Source organism: Haliotis cracherodii, unplaced genomic scaffold, assembly GCF_022045235.1.
Source record: "Haliotis cracherodii isolate W230 unplaced genomic scaffold, xgHalCrac1.p SCAF_1, whole genome shotgun sequence".
NCBI classification, from domain to species: domain Eukaryota; kingdom Metazoa; phylum Mollusca; class Gastropoda; order Lepetellida; family Haliotidae; genus Haliotis; species Haliotis cracherodii.
The window spans coordinates 82352735-82367447 of NW_027266264.1; the positions used below are offsets into that span (position 1 = coordinate 82352735).

At 41.6% G+C, this 14713-nt stretch overlaps 1 protein-coding gene across 1 annotated transcript; it reads right to left on the reverse strand.

The window, feature by feature from the left end:
• Nucleotides 1-1270: 1270 nt before the first annotated feature.
• Nucleotides 1271-11327, reverse strand: LOC139458033 (solute carrier family 22 member 1-like). Its single transcript, XM_071239352.1, has 9 exons — nucleotides 11192-11327; nucleotides 10195-10421; nucleotides 8292-8522; nucleotides 7620-7730; nucleotides 7276-7289; nucleotides 6182-6658; nucleotides 5068-5202; nucleotides 3523-3608; nucleotides 1271-1392 (listed from the first exon to the last, which is right to left on the reverse strand). Exons 1-9 carry the CDS (start codon nucleotides 11325-11327, stop codon nucleotides 1271-1273), a joined length of 1539 nt encoding a protein of 512 aa, XP_071095453.1.
• Between the last annotated feature and the right edge of the window lie 3386 nt (nucleotides 11328-14713).

Sequence of the window (14713 nt, forward strand, 5' to 3'; positions counted from 1 at the left end):
TGTACTAGAAGTAAAGGACAGTCTCACCTTCCGCATTTAGATCTATGCTAAAAGATTCACTGTGACAAAAACTCTCCACAAAACTATATGACAAGAGATAACGTCAACTTTCCCTCTAGGTCGAGCAATATTCCAACATTGTGAATACAATAAGCATGTCAGCGCTGAGACATTCCTAATTTGTCATTGCCTGGCAACGTCACGTGTAAATATGATGTAAATACAACACGTCATCGCTCTCGAGACTAACTGACTAGCCCAAAAACACACTGACAAAATCAAGATCAATTAAATATATTATGTTGTTGGTGTATGCTCGTGGGCAGATATACGTGTGGCATTGTATACTTTATTGTCCGATATGTATGTTGCTATTGCACGTCTTTATACTGATATGCATTTCTAACATACGAGAGGCAGGTTTCTTTTGCAGGATAAAGCCAACGTATAAAAACATATCCATTTGGGTCATATACGGATATAGATGCAAATATCAAAAGCCAGGTAGGTCAGTGTTTACAAAAAAAACATGGCGTCGCCCTTGTCAATCGGCGATCGAGTCGGAATAAACCATCGGGAATCTGGAGAAACTGGTTTCAGGTGGAACTATACTGACTACGGTCACTGTCCGACTGACAAATCCCCGATCTCCTGACGTAATATACATGTATATCCATGCGTTAATGCAAGGAAAACTTGCAATGATAAGTTCATGTTTGTGAGAGATGAGAACAGTTCTTCGACAACATAATTTAAGAACAGTGGCGGATCCGGTGTGTGTGTTCTGGAGGTGCCCCACCCCCCCCTTTTTTTTTTTTACATCTGATGACATTTTGTATGCAAGAATTCCACCCCCCCCCCCCCCTCCCCCCTCCACCGATGTTACAAATGGCCAATGTGGAATATCCCCCTCCTCCCTTTTTAAATTCCGTCCCTGAAGAATGACACTGTATAATCTCAAAACACACAAGCGTGATATCTGCCTTACCATTGCTTGTCTAGATGTATGATATAAATGCTGCTGTCTTCACGACTGGTAATAATGTTGCTTTGGCATTGCTTCATGTCTGGAATTATTTCTCTATGAGCGTGTTTGTGCGTGAAGCAATGCCAGATTTTCTCAAACATTGTGCTATTTTAAAAGAATGAAAAATCTTTATCCCACATTTATTGAATATTGACCCCAATAGCGCAAGGCACTCGTAAAGTTTACAACATATTATTAAGAAGATGTAGTATTGCGTCAAGTCATGTATTGTATATGACGTCCTCATCGGCGACGCTCTCTGGTAAGTCGTTCCCTTTCGTCTCGGGCAGTGGGAAGATGGCAAAAGTGGCTATTAGCAGCAGGATCACAATCAGTGTCGTCTGTAGCCATGGAAACTCTTTCTCCTGGAATAGCAACAATTAAATATGTTTGTTTTATATATTTGTTATTTAACGCCACACAATTTTCCAGCTATAAGACACCGGCCAGTAAATAATCGAGTCTGGAGCCGGCAGTTCAATTAATGATATTACGGCAAGGATCCACGTCGCAGGGGTTTAATGACTCGCCACCCGATTCCCTCAAGTGGCCTCCTACAACAAGCATGGGTTGTTGGTGCCTTATTCCAACCAGGAATCATTACGGGAGACTTATACGGTGGTAACAGCCAGATGTCCTGGCATCGGCAAACTATATTCAGGTGACATGGAAACTGTAAATGTTTATATCTGTAGTGTGCCGCGGCCATTATACTGTAGCATTGCAAGGATGAGAGTGCATTTGACAGGATACTTTCTGCCATTTTTTCTGATATAAAAAGCTTTCATAGTAAAGTACAGTTTCTCGTACTTTTTGTAGGTTGCGTCCCGTCAGGGATTTGAACCCACTGCCAGAGTCAGTCATCTAATCGCCAGCACACAAAGTCAGCGATCTAACCCACTCAGCCACCGAGGCTTCCACAAAAAGTGAAGTCCGACAACTGGTAGTCTAGATCATCTACTTTGTGTACCCCTCTGACAGTGTAAATTGGCAAGGCTCCCATGGCCGAAAGGTATGAACACACAATGCCATTTAGAAAATGGTCAAATGTAACACATGTTATATTTGGGATTACACTTTCTCAGGAAAGTAAAGAATGAATATGGTTTAACGCGCTTTTAGTTATGCTCCAGCAATAACACGGCGGAGGACACCGGAAAATTGGCTTCACACACGAACCGGGTCTTTGGCGTTACGAGCCAACGGTGTGGCTACCCCGCCGTCCCAATTGCAACAATGTAATTTTTGTAGTCGGCCCCTAATATGGTTCTATACGGTAGCATCGTGCCAGTGCATATGTCTGCAGGTCAATCCTGACATGACCACTCCTGTTTGTTTTTTTGTTGTTTAACGCCGCACTCAGCAATATTCCAGCTATATATATGATGGCGGTCTAAAAGAAATCACGCCTCGACCAGACAATCAAATGATTGACATAATGAGCATCAATCTAAGCAGTTTGGATACAAGGACATGCAGCAACTAAGTCAGCAAACCTGACCACCCGATGCCGTTAGTCGTCTTTTACGACACGCATAGTTGCCTCTTACGACAAGCATAAGTTGCTGAAGACCAATACCAGCCCGGAGCTGCACGGGGCATTACTCTCGTGTTGCTGGTTTTTTTTTTTTTTTTGAGAAAGTTACATTGGGGTGAGTAATAGTTGGACAGATGTAAACAGATTTATAATGATATGTGTACATACGAAATACATAAATAATGACGAATTAGTCTAAACATTCCTAACAGTACATTATTACACTAAACACGTTTGTGTTGTTTGGCCACACTGTTCAGAAGGAGAAACGCTCTGTCCTAGACGGATTTGCCTTCCCTAGAGAGTGTGTTTGCAGTAGTGCCATAGGTTTAAGCGATACTGACAAGAAGAAATTGCACTTGGGTTGGTCTCCACGGACAATGAACCCATGGATATTACTGTATAAAGCATGGTAAGGGTCCACACTGATTGCTTATTTGATAGACAGAACCATCGGCTGTGTTCCGGTGAAGATCTTAAATAGCATACAGTGTACTTACGAAAAAGAAGACAAACGGAGCACCCAAATTTCCGAACTTTGCTGCCAGCGAACTAGTGCCAAGCCCAATCAATCTATAAGGAAAAACCAAAAATAAGTCAGAGAGAGAGAGAGAGAGAGAGAGAGAGAGAGAGAGAGAGAGAGAGAGAGAGAGAGAGAGAGAGAGAGAGTTACCGCGAAGAAGTAGGGAAGCTTTCTCCAGTATAGAGGAATAGCGTCAACTGAAGTCCAGCGATACCAGATTTCCCGATCAATCCCAACACAGGTACCACATACGTCTGAACGGCCACATCTGTTGTCAAAAGTAAAATGAAACAGTTTTATCTACATACCCTTTCCAATGACAAGACAAACTCTTTGTGTTCATTGCTTTGTGGAAATTAGCCAAATTGGAGTTACCTTCTCTGTTATATATATTATATAGTAAAAGATTTTTTTATGGGAGATCACTTGCCCTACCTGCCAGAACTTTAACCAGGGTGCATGCGAAGAGGAACCCAAGGGCTATACCAAAGAACATGAACATTGTGTTCTTCCGCCCAATTCTGTAAGAAAAACAACAGTCGTCGGAACATTTTCCTGGAGTGCCTGTATACGCTTAAAGCCACATCATTTAGCTAGTTGACTACCAGTCCATGGATATGACTCTAGAACGCACTGGTGCAGATCATGCGGCTTTATGAACATGTGATGTACTGTATATAGCACCAACACAACAACCGCTCTTTTCTGAAACGGTATATCAGCGTTCTGTTGTTAGTATCTATTATACGTTTTATCACTTTCTGAAACATTAAATATATTGTGTAAAATTTTATAAATTGAAACGTTCTAAATCACGGCGGGCTTCCACATTAAGGGAATCCGGGATATCAAGGTTTGAATGTACAAGAAGTTGACAGGTGTATTGTCCACAAGCAGTAATACTACAATAAGTACTAGAAGCTCACAGGTGTATTGTCCACAAGCAGTAATACTACAATAAGTACAAGACGCCAACATGTGTATTGTCCAAAAGCAGTAATACTCTAATAAGTATAAGACGCTCACATGTGTATTCTCCAGAAGCAGTAATACTACAATAAGTACAAGAAGCTCATATGTGTATTGTCCACAAGCAGTAATACTACAATAAGTACAAGAAGTTCACAGGTGTATTGTCCACAGGCAGTAATACTGCATTAAGTACTAGAAGTTCACAGGTGTATTGTCCAAAAGCAGTAAGACTACAATAAGTATAAGAAGTTCACAGGTGTATTGTCGACAGGCAGTAATACTACAATAAGTACTAGAAGTTCACAGATGTATTGTCCACAAGCAGTAATACTGCAATAAGTACAAGACGCTCACATGTGTATTGTCCACAAGCAGTAATACTGCAATAAGTACAAGAAGCTCACAGGTGTATTGTCCACAAGCAGTAATACTACAATAAGTACTGGAAGCTCACAGGTGTATTGTCCAGAAGAAGTAATACTACAATAAGTACTAGAAGCTCACAGGTGTATTGTCCACAAGCAGTAATACTACAATAAGTACTGGAAGGTCATATGTGTATTCTCAACAAACAGTAATACTACACTAAGTACCGGAAGCTCATATGTGTATTCTCCACAAACAGTAATACTACAATAAGTATTGGAAGCTCACAGGTGTATTGTCCACAAGCAGTAATACTACAATAAGTATTGGAAGCTCACAGGTGTATTGTCCACAAGCAGTAATACTACAATAAGTACAAGAAGCTCATAGGTGTATTGTCCACAAGCAGTAATACTACAATAAGTACTGGGAGCTCATATGTGTATTGTCCACAATAAGTAATACTCCAATAAGTACAATAAGCTCACATGTGTATTGTCCACAAACAGAAATACTACAATAAGTACAAGAAGTTCACAGGTGTATTGTCCACTAGCAGTAATACTACAATAAGTGCAACATATCAGTGATAACACCAGGTGTTGAGGCTCATAGATTCGATCTTGGAGAATGGCAGAGAACCTGTCAACCGCCACTAAGAAGATGATCCCCGCCGGAAGTTCCGACAAAACATTGACAGAGAAGTTGAGATATAGGTTGTCCGCCAACGCCGTCTCAGCCAGGTACAAACTCAAGAAAGAAAAGCCCACAGCAAACCTGTTGAACAGAAAAGTTATACGAGTATGTCACGCGTTGCATCACAAACACAAGAAATGCCCTCTCTGTATGAAAAAGGACACTGCTCTTACAGACCACGCTTGTCTCCGGGAGGACTTCTCAACTCACAACACGCAGGTCCCCGGGAGGACCTCTCAACTCACAACACGCAGGTCTCCGGGAGGACCTCTCAACTCATAACACGCAGGTCTCTGGGAGGACGTCTCAACTCACAACACGCAGGTCTCCGGGAGGACCTCTCAACTCACAACACTCAGGTCTCCGGGAGGACCTCTCAACTCACAACACGCAGTTTTCCGAGAGGACCTCTCAACTCACAACACGCAGGTCTCTGGGAGGACCTCTCAACTCACAACACGCAGGTCTCCGGGAGGACCTCTCAACTCACAACACGCAGTTTTCCGAGAGGACCTCTCAACTCACAACACGCAGGTCTCTGGGAGGACCTCTCAACTCACAACACGCAGGTCTCCGGGAGGACCTCTCAACTCACAACACGCAGGTCTCCGCGAGGACCTCGCAACTCACATGACGAAGGTCTCCGGAGGACCTCTCAATTCACAACACGCAGGTCTCCGGAGGACCTCTCAACTCACAACACGCAGGTCTCCGGGAGGACCTCACAACTCACCAAATGTTGGTCTCTTGGGATAACCTTTTAGCTCATCAGACACATGTCGCCTGGAAGACCTCTCAACTCACCAGAGCCTAGTGGCTCAAGCGTTCGCTCGTCACGCCGAAGACCCGGGTTCGATTTCCTTCGTTGGTACAATATGTGAAGCCCCCGCCGTGATATTGCTGGAATATTGCCAAAAGCGTAAAACCATACTCACTCACTCACTCACTCTCAACTCACCACGCGCCGGTCGCACAACGTGCAGGCCTCCGGAAAGGTCTCCCAACTTACCTCACTCAGGTTGCACAACGTGCAGGTCTCTGGAAATAGCTCTCAACTCACCACACGTAGGCAAAAATCACCGTCTCCCTCAGCAGGCGTTTGCTCTTTATTATACCACAGCAACCACGGTCTTCGGGATTCTCTGCCTTCACCAAGGTCGCTCGAGGTGATGTCGCCGTTCCTGGCCCTGGTGTCCCCGACATTGGTGTCTCTGCTGGCGTTGTATTCCCTGATAGTGATGTTGTTGGAACTGCTGCAGTCGTCGTTGATGCACCTTCGTGTTCAGGACTTGTTGGTGTAACATCAGTGGGGTTTTCGGTACTTGATGTGTCAGGTGAAGTTTCCGCTGTGGAATATGGTGCTGAGCTGGATGGTTCATTGCTCTCACTTGATCTTGGGGTCTTCACACGAGCATAGTGCCGACTTAAAGTCTTGTTGATATCAACATGATTGACCTCAGCGGCGTGCACAACCAACTGCAGAGCCTCCTCATTACGACCTACGGCAAACAACCAGCGGATAGATTCTTCTACAACCCTACAAGAAAACACCAAAGACAATGTGATATAACAAACCACGCACGGCATATTACATCGGTCTTTTAATGGCTTTTTATCTTGATGAAATAATGCAAATGAAATGCTCAGTGTGTATGCATTCATATACTATTGTATTAATTTATTAGAAGGGCCGGCTACACTAAAATTTGAGTGGAAAATTAAGTCGTCGGTACAATTTCAATGAACAAAGTACAAGTCCTATTGCGAATAGAACAAGACAGTTAAGCCTTCTTAACTAGAAGTTCTTTCACTCGATACGTTTGATATATCCCGTCACAAGGTGTCTTTTCATTAACTGTACGTTATTAGAGCGTTATGTCTGTTGGTAACATTTGAAACGACCTCTGAACGCACAACGTGCCGGGGTCGAATGATTCGATTCAGTCGAGAAGGGAAGTTTCCTCGGTTCACGGTATTACATCGACGCGAATAAGCCTCCCCTAACCCCGGCCCCGACCCAAAACACACATGCACGCACGCACGCACGCATGCACGCACGCACGCACGCACTAAAAGTCCATATCGCTCTTAAGAATGATGCTTTGGAATTCAACGCTCGATCCATATTACCCGCAAAGGAGACCGCTAACCTACCTACACCACGTGGGCTACAAAAATTAGGCACTTTACAGAGTAATGTGAATCCTGGACCAAGGCTTACTCCCCTTTCATCTAAATCCAATCTTCCAACCTCGACACGTGCACATACAATGGTAGTTACCAAGAAAAACAATGTACATGACTACAGTGGTGTATGGCGTAATATAGAAACTCCGCTTGTCTATGGATAACACGTAATATATTAGAGTGCTCCACAGACTTGGATTGGAAGTGAAATGGTCTTACAGTATCTGTACGAAAACGAATAGTGATCCTCCCGCAGTGAAGTATTGTATGCTCCTCCAGGAATCCAGACGAAAGCCATAGCTAACGCCTACCAAGGTGACGGATCCAAGGAACCAGCCCAAACCGAATAAAACGGCGATGTACTTCCGGTCTCTGTCGAGGGTTAGTTCTAAAGCCATTGTAAACGATACTAAATGGGCACCCTTGAAGAAAAAGAAAACGATTCACAGATTAAATGAATAATTGCGTGTTAGGTAGTAAATGTAGTTTTATACTGACATATGACTGCATCTATTACTTTGACTTTAATATTACCATGGGATCGGATACTAGTGCAATTATCTTCAATAACTCTCTCACTGAGAATTATACTTAGAGAATAATTCACGAGATATTGTAATAAGGAATATGTGTTGTTATAAAATTAGAAGAAACCTGTTACAAACCGTCTCTTGTCAAAGTAATATCCTGTCAGATGATTTGTATTACTCCGCATAAGAAACCAAATTACGCACGTCTCGAAAAATAGGTACGAAGTATAAACAGTTCTTTCAAAGAATATATAAAAAGCAGACCAGGATGAGTTTGTTGTTATGGTTCCATTGAGATCAGTAAACCCACACCTGTCTACAATTTCTCAGAATATGGGCAATATATACAACAACCTACCCGCCAAGGCTCTATCGTGATAGATAATCCGTACTTCCTGGTACGTATTACTCTAAGTACTGGTCCCAAATGCAGATTTAAATCTGGCTACTTACGTCAATAAACACACCACTGAGGGCCTTCAGGATGAGGAACTGGTCAATGTTGCGGGTGTAGGCTAGAGATAACATCAATATCAGTGATAAAGCCTGAGCTCCAATCAATACGGGCTTCCTGCCCACGTAGTCCGCCAACACGGGAAGGGTCAAAGAGCCAACAGCCTGGGAGGCGATCACAACAATCTTGGGTAACACGCCCAGCACTCGTCTGTCGCATACTAATCCGAACTGGGAAGAAACAAAACAGAATTGCTACAAGGATATCATATACCATCTTCCCGAGGCAAGGGCGTAAACTGACTATATTTGGCTGGATTTTCCAGGCTCGATCGTAGCGCCACCAGAGGCTATCTCGAGTTATCTCCCTTCCGCGTCCCTTCTATTGACCAATCAGATGCCATCTCTCATATCACTTGCAATTGCATTTGGGATCAATCGTAGCGCCACCAGTGTTTTTTTCCGAGTTATATCCCTTCTAAACCTCTCCTATGGACCAATCAGATTCCACCTCCCGTATCACTTGCATTTGATTCAAACGAAATGGCGGCGCCCAGTCAAGACGTTTTTACCGATAATCAGGATCTGTATTGTAATAAAACGGGTGTTGATCCGCAAAGAGTGCATCAAATCACTTGAGGACATAGATAAACAACATGAAAAGATTTGCAAAATATCTGTCGACGCCCAGCTGACGGTATCATGCTTTGCAAATCCTGCAGTCGACCGAAAGCTGCACGTTGAAATCCATGTTGAGACGGATGTCTAATTCGTTACGCGATTTTGATTTGACTATGCATAGACTCGTTAGTTCAACCAAAGTGTAACTCCGGAATTCCAAATTAGTTCGGCAAGGATGGAAACTGGACTTTGACAGTCAGTTTAACGCCATTCCCTCGGGAAGATGGTAATATACAGCAGCCGTTTGCAACAGCTGTAAGTGACTACAGTTAGTATTTTGCAGTTGTAAGTGACTACAGTTAGTAATTTGCAGTTGTAAGATACTACAGTCAGTAATATGCAGTTGTGAGTGACTACAGTTAGTAATTTGCCGTTGTAAGTGACTACAGTTAGCAATTTGCCGTTGTAAGTGAATACAGTTAGTAATTTGCCGTTGTAAGTGACTACAGTCAGTAATTTGCAGTTGTGAGTGACTACAGTTAGTAATTTGCCGTTGTAAGTGACTACAGTCAGTAATTTGCCGTTGTGAGTGACTACAGTCAGTAATTTGCAGTTGTGAGTGACTACAGTTAGTAATTTGCAGTTGTAAGTGACCAAAATCACTAATTTGCAGTTATAAGTGACTACAGTCAGTAATTTGCAGTTGTGAGTGACTACAGTTAGTAATTTGCAGTTGTAACTGACTACAGTTAGTAATTTGCAGTTGTAAGTGACAACAGTTAGTAATTTGCAGTTGTAACTGACTACAGTCATTAATTTGCAGTTGTAAGTGACTACAGTCAGTAATTTGCAGTTGTGAGTGACTACAGTTAGAAATTTGCAGTTGTAAGTGTCTACAGTCAGTAATTTGCCGTTGTAAGTGACTCCAGTCAGTAGTTTGCCGTTAAAGTGACTACAGTTAGTAATTTTCAGTTGCAAGTGACTACAGTCAGTAATTTGCAGTTGTGAGTGACTACAGTCAGTAATTTGCACTTGTTAGTGACTACATCTGTTGTTACTGAAAACGTGTATACTGAAAATGAAATGGAAATTATCACGGAAACAATTTATGTTTGTTAATAAAAAAATGTAATTGATATGTATATATGGTGCCATAAACAGCTCTGAAGAGGCAGGAGTCTATTATGTAGTGCTATACCAACCTCTGATGAGGCAGGGGTGTATTCATACTGCTATACCTACCTCTGATGAGGCAGGTGTGTATTCATACTGCTATACCTACCTCTGATATGACAGACGTAAAGAGGATATCCCCGAAGTCCTGACCGTCCAGACATCCTACTTCCACTGTCTGTGACGACGTTACAGTGTTGACGGTGACGTCCACGCTGCATTTGTAGTAGTTGGTGTCAATTCCAACCACGTCAGCAGCAGGAATGCCAAGAGATGCTAGTATGTTTGCAATTGACTGAGCGGACAAGGTAGCACACTGGTGAGTCACACTCTTGCCTGGAGTCAGTAATATAATCGTGGTAATAAGGTAGGAGGTAGATCTTCAAAATGAAAGGGCATACAGTCTCACAAAACTACCTGCTTTCTCTGAACGCGATATCATCAATAACACCTTTAGTTATAACGTTTCATAACGAATATTGGCAGCAATGATTTTATTACCTGATATAACGTATATACTTTGATATATACATTTGTCTTGAATCAAATATTTGTAGACAGTCATTGCCATTTTCGTATTAAGAGATTTGTTTGTTTGTTGTTTGTTGTTTAACGCCTCTCTCAGCAATATTCCAGCTATATGAAAATAAATAAGTAAATAAGTAAATAATCGAGTCTGGACCAGACAATCCAGTGATTGATATCATGAGCATCGATCCAGGCAATTGGGATAAGATGACATGCATCAACCAAGCCTGACAACCCGATCCCTTTAGTCACCTCTTACGACAAGCATAGTCGCCTCTTACGATACGCATAGTCGCCCATTACGGCAAGCATGGATTGTGGAAGATCTATTCTACCCCGATTCTTCACGAAGCTCGTATCAATAGAAACAAATTGCCAATAGCCAAAGTAATGTAGAGGTTCATCTCGAGTACTAGATGAAACAGTGTCCCGCTACTGCAAACATAACAACATCCACCATGAATGTAGCCCAGTAGTAATGTTTTGAAAACTTAGCGGATATGAAAAGGTATGAAGAACAACCATAATTTTCCATATGAAATGGCGGTCTTACCAAAGTATATATAAGAAGAACTCACCGACGAAGATGTAACCAAGACTCCCAAAGGAGACTGTAATCATGGACAGGAACAGCCAGAAGTACTGACATATCTCATAGCGTCCTTTACGCCCGAGAACTTGAAGAAACTCTTCAACTCGGACCTTAGAATTCATACTTCCATTGTGTCTGGAAGTTGGATGTCAGACTCGCCTGCTACTCATGCCAGTCACGCGGACTGTAACTTACTGACTCAATGATGACATCTGTCACATCCATCTGTCTCGGTGGCGTGCACAGCTCGCTGAACTGCTTATTTGGAGTTTATCCTTTGACAGATATATTTGTCACCGTGTATTGTATACATATACGAACTGTTACATATCGTTAGGATCACAATGCCAATTTTAGTGAATATACACCGATAATCTGCAAATTATTTTATAAAAGAACAAGTTAAACAATTCAACCATGCTATACCCCTTTAATTATGTATACATGTATGTTCCCGTTGGGTAGGAGAGACGATTTACTTGTTACCCACAGGAATGTCACTATGATAAATACAAAATAAAAGCGACAGACTAAACAAACAAAGACAAGGTTAAATGCACTGCAATTTACTACCTTCCTACCTCTTCAATGAAATGGCATCACCCACAGATCCCACTTTGCAGACATTAGTCAAGGACATAAAAGAATGTTTCTCCATGTTTTAAGACATCAAGATAACTTAATTTAACTTAGTAAGTTTGCCAGCAGCACCCAAGTCAAGTCGGGTTCTCAGTCCTTGAGCAGCTGCTCTTTGGGCCAACATCAACGACTGGAAATCCGGGGTAGAATATCTTCAGCACCCATGCTTGCCGTAAAAGGGGACTATGGTTGTCGTAAGAGGCAACTAACTAGATCGCTGGCTCGCGGGATCAGGCTCGCTGACTTGGTTGATGCATGTCATCGATTCCAATTCCATCGATGCTCATGATATCAATCAGTGGCTTGTCTTGTCCAGAAACGATTATTTACAGACAGTCGTCATCTAGCTGGGATAATGCTGCGTGCGGCGTTAAACAACAAACAAACAAACAAAACATAACGCTTAACTACTGTGCAGTTTGAGCTTGCCTGGTTTCATGGCTAACCCCGTGGTATACGTTAGCTATGCGTCATTCTTTGCCATTGCCAGTTTTAAGAGATTACTTGTGTTGCAAGGTTTCCTAAATTGTATTATAATTCATATCATCAGGTAGCAAATATTGTAATAACATCTCCAGTGAACAAAAAGAGTTTAGTCAGTTACTATCAATTACTGCTATTCTCATTATAACAAAGCTTATTTTAATAATCCTTTTGATATCAGTTCAGTTGTGTTATAAAGAGCTTGTTTACGAGCCATTCCTGGACCGAGTAAACACATGAACAGGATTATGTTTGAGGTGGGATGGCCTTTCACTTAGAACTGATGACAAGCCCTTTGATCCAAGGGTATATGACACAAGTTTCATTCATCTACATTGTAACAAAATCTAAAAAGATAAAATCTCTATTCTGGAAGATAGATAAATCTGTAAGTCTTATATACCTGTCTACAAACTGGTATGTCTGCAAAATGGGCTATATCATGAATGGGTGTTCACGAATCACTATCAAATAGGGAAGATACCGGGTGATCGCGAAAAGGTGAGTGCATTCTTCCTCGCCGATGGCATCGGCCACAAACACACACAAAGGCAAGTCAATTGTTCACCTAAATAAACACTGGAACAGAATAGGGAATTGCATCGGTCATAATTTTCGTCACTAATGCTTCAAATTTAGAAATGTCCTCAACATGTCTGCACAAAAAATGTTTTTAAACCTTTACTGAGGCTTTGAAAGTTGTCACCTTGATCAAACGACTTTTGAGCAAGAGTCGTATGACGATCTTTGAAATCTTCGTAGAAAGAGCATCCTCGATTGTATCTGTGAAATGTAGTTGTGAAATGTGAACACAAAATCCTGGAGCTGTTGGAACATTGCTCGACATAAAGGGGAAGTTGATGATGGGGATGCCTACTTCTTGCCTAAATCCCAAATGTAAGCATTTCACATATTTTCTTTCAGACTTGACAAATTGTCCTGAACTCCGAAGACAGATATGTTACTTATATCTGTGGTCATTTCCGCTTGTGAAAAATGTCCAATGGATCAAGGAATGACGTTGTTCCTTAAGTTTATCGAACTTGGTTCTTTCCTGAGATTTCCAAAATATATCAAGCAAATCCTTTGAGTTCTTTAGAATTCAGATGGTATTGCTTCCACTTGTCTCAAATACTTTCTTTGAATATAAAGAAAGTCCTTCCTTGACTGTGGTAAGGATTATTATTAATCTTTCAGACAGTGATTTGGTGGTACATAAGCTGGGCCCAGCAATAACTCGCTCTTTGTATGTTTTTTTGGAATCCAGTATAAAAGAGGATTGGATGTCTTAGAGTCAAGTTAAAAGTTGATAGTACTATGCATGGCAGACGTCTTCCTCAGTTAAGATACTGGCCTTACATGTGGCATTATCTGATATGTCACTTATAACAGGTTCTTTGACCCAACAATTAATGCTGTGATGCTTCCATATAATGTTTATGTTATTTAAGGTATTATCAGTGGGGACAACTGAAAATCGTCAACGCCAGAGAATAATAAGTCTCGATTGTATGGCAAAGCGAATTTCATAAATGACAAAATAGCGGGGACCATTCTATGAAGGCTCACTAAAAACCATTGATGACACCGGGTGCTCGTGAAAAGAGAAAGAAGTTAAAAACAGTTCCATAGTGAATTCAATGGGGATTCCCCGTGCCCAATGCTTGTTGTACACACAGGAGTTCACCCAGTGGGGATATAATGATGTATGTGAATAGAATCACATAGCGTTGAGTCCACATACTGGCAAACGCCTTTAAGGGAACGAATTGTAAGAGAAACTTCATTTTAAGGGAGATAACTCTTTTGGGTATATTTCAACAATACATTCAACTGTTGGTAACACTTCAAAAGCATCGCTTCTTAGAGTATCCACTATTCATAGATAAAGACGGTCTAACTGACAGCCAGTATGTACTGTACTACAGCTAGCGGAGGTGTATACGTGTTCGAGTAATGGTCTCTTCCCTTCTCATCTCCCTCTTGTATGTTATACATAGAAATAAAGACACACTTGTCTTTTGGACAGATGTTTATACAGACATTGACATATGTTGAATGAACTTCGATGTTCAATCACTTCTCTCCCCCACTCCCCATCTCCCAATTAGTTGAAAATCGATAATTATTTCGACTGTCAATCAGTGAAACAATTCATGCGTCACGTATCTTTCCTTGCATTATTTTGTCCCCTCTGGACCTATTTAGAACAAAAACCAAACTGTTTGGTTTGTTTGCAGTTTCATTGTTTACGTAACAATTAACAACAAAATGCATTCTTAAAGATTTTAAAGTGTTTATGGAATATGCCGTGTCATCCGAAGCAAACATAAAACACCTCACACTCACCTGCTGAACAGTGACAGTAGTTATCTCCCCTGCCATA

Bases quoted from the DNA above. Each gene is read 5' to 3' on its own strand.
- LOC139458033 (XM_071239352.1), bottom strand. From the start codon at position 11,327: ATGAATTCTAAGGTCCGAGTTGAAGAGTTTCTTCAAGTTCTCGGGCGT. The intron at 8,523-10,194 runs GTAGGTATAGCA...GTTTCTTCCCAG, and splicing joins TTACGTCTGTCATATCAGAG to TTCGGATTAGTATGCGACAG. The intron at 1,393-3,522 runs GTAGGGCAAGTG...TTGCTATTCCAG, and splicing joins CCTGGTTAAAGTTCTGGCAG to GAGAAAGAGTTTCCATGGCT.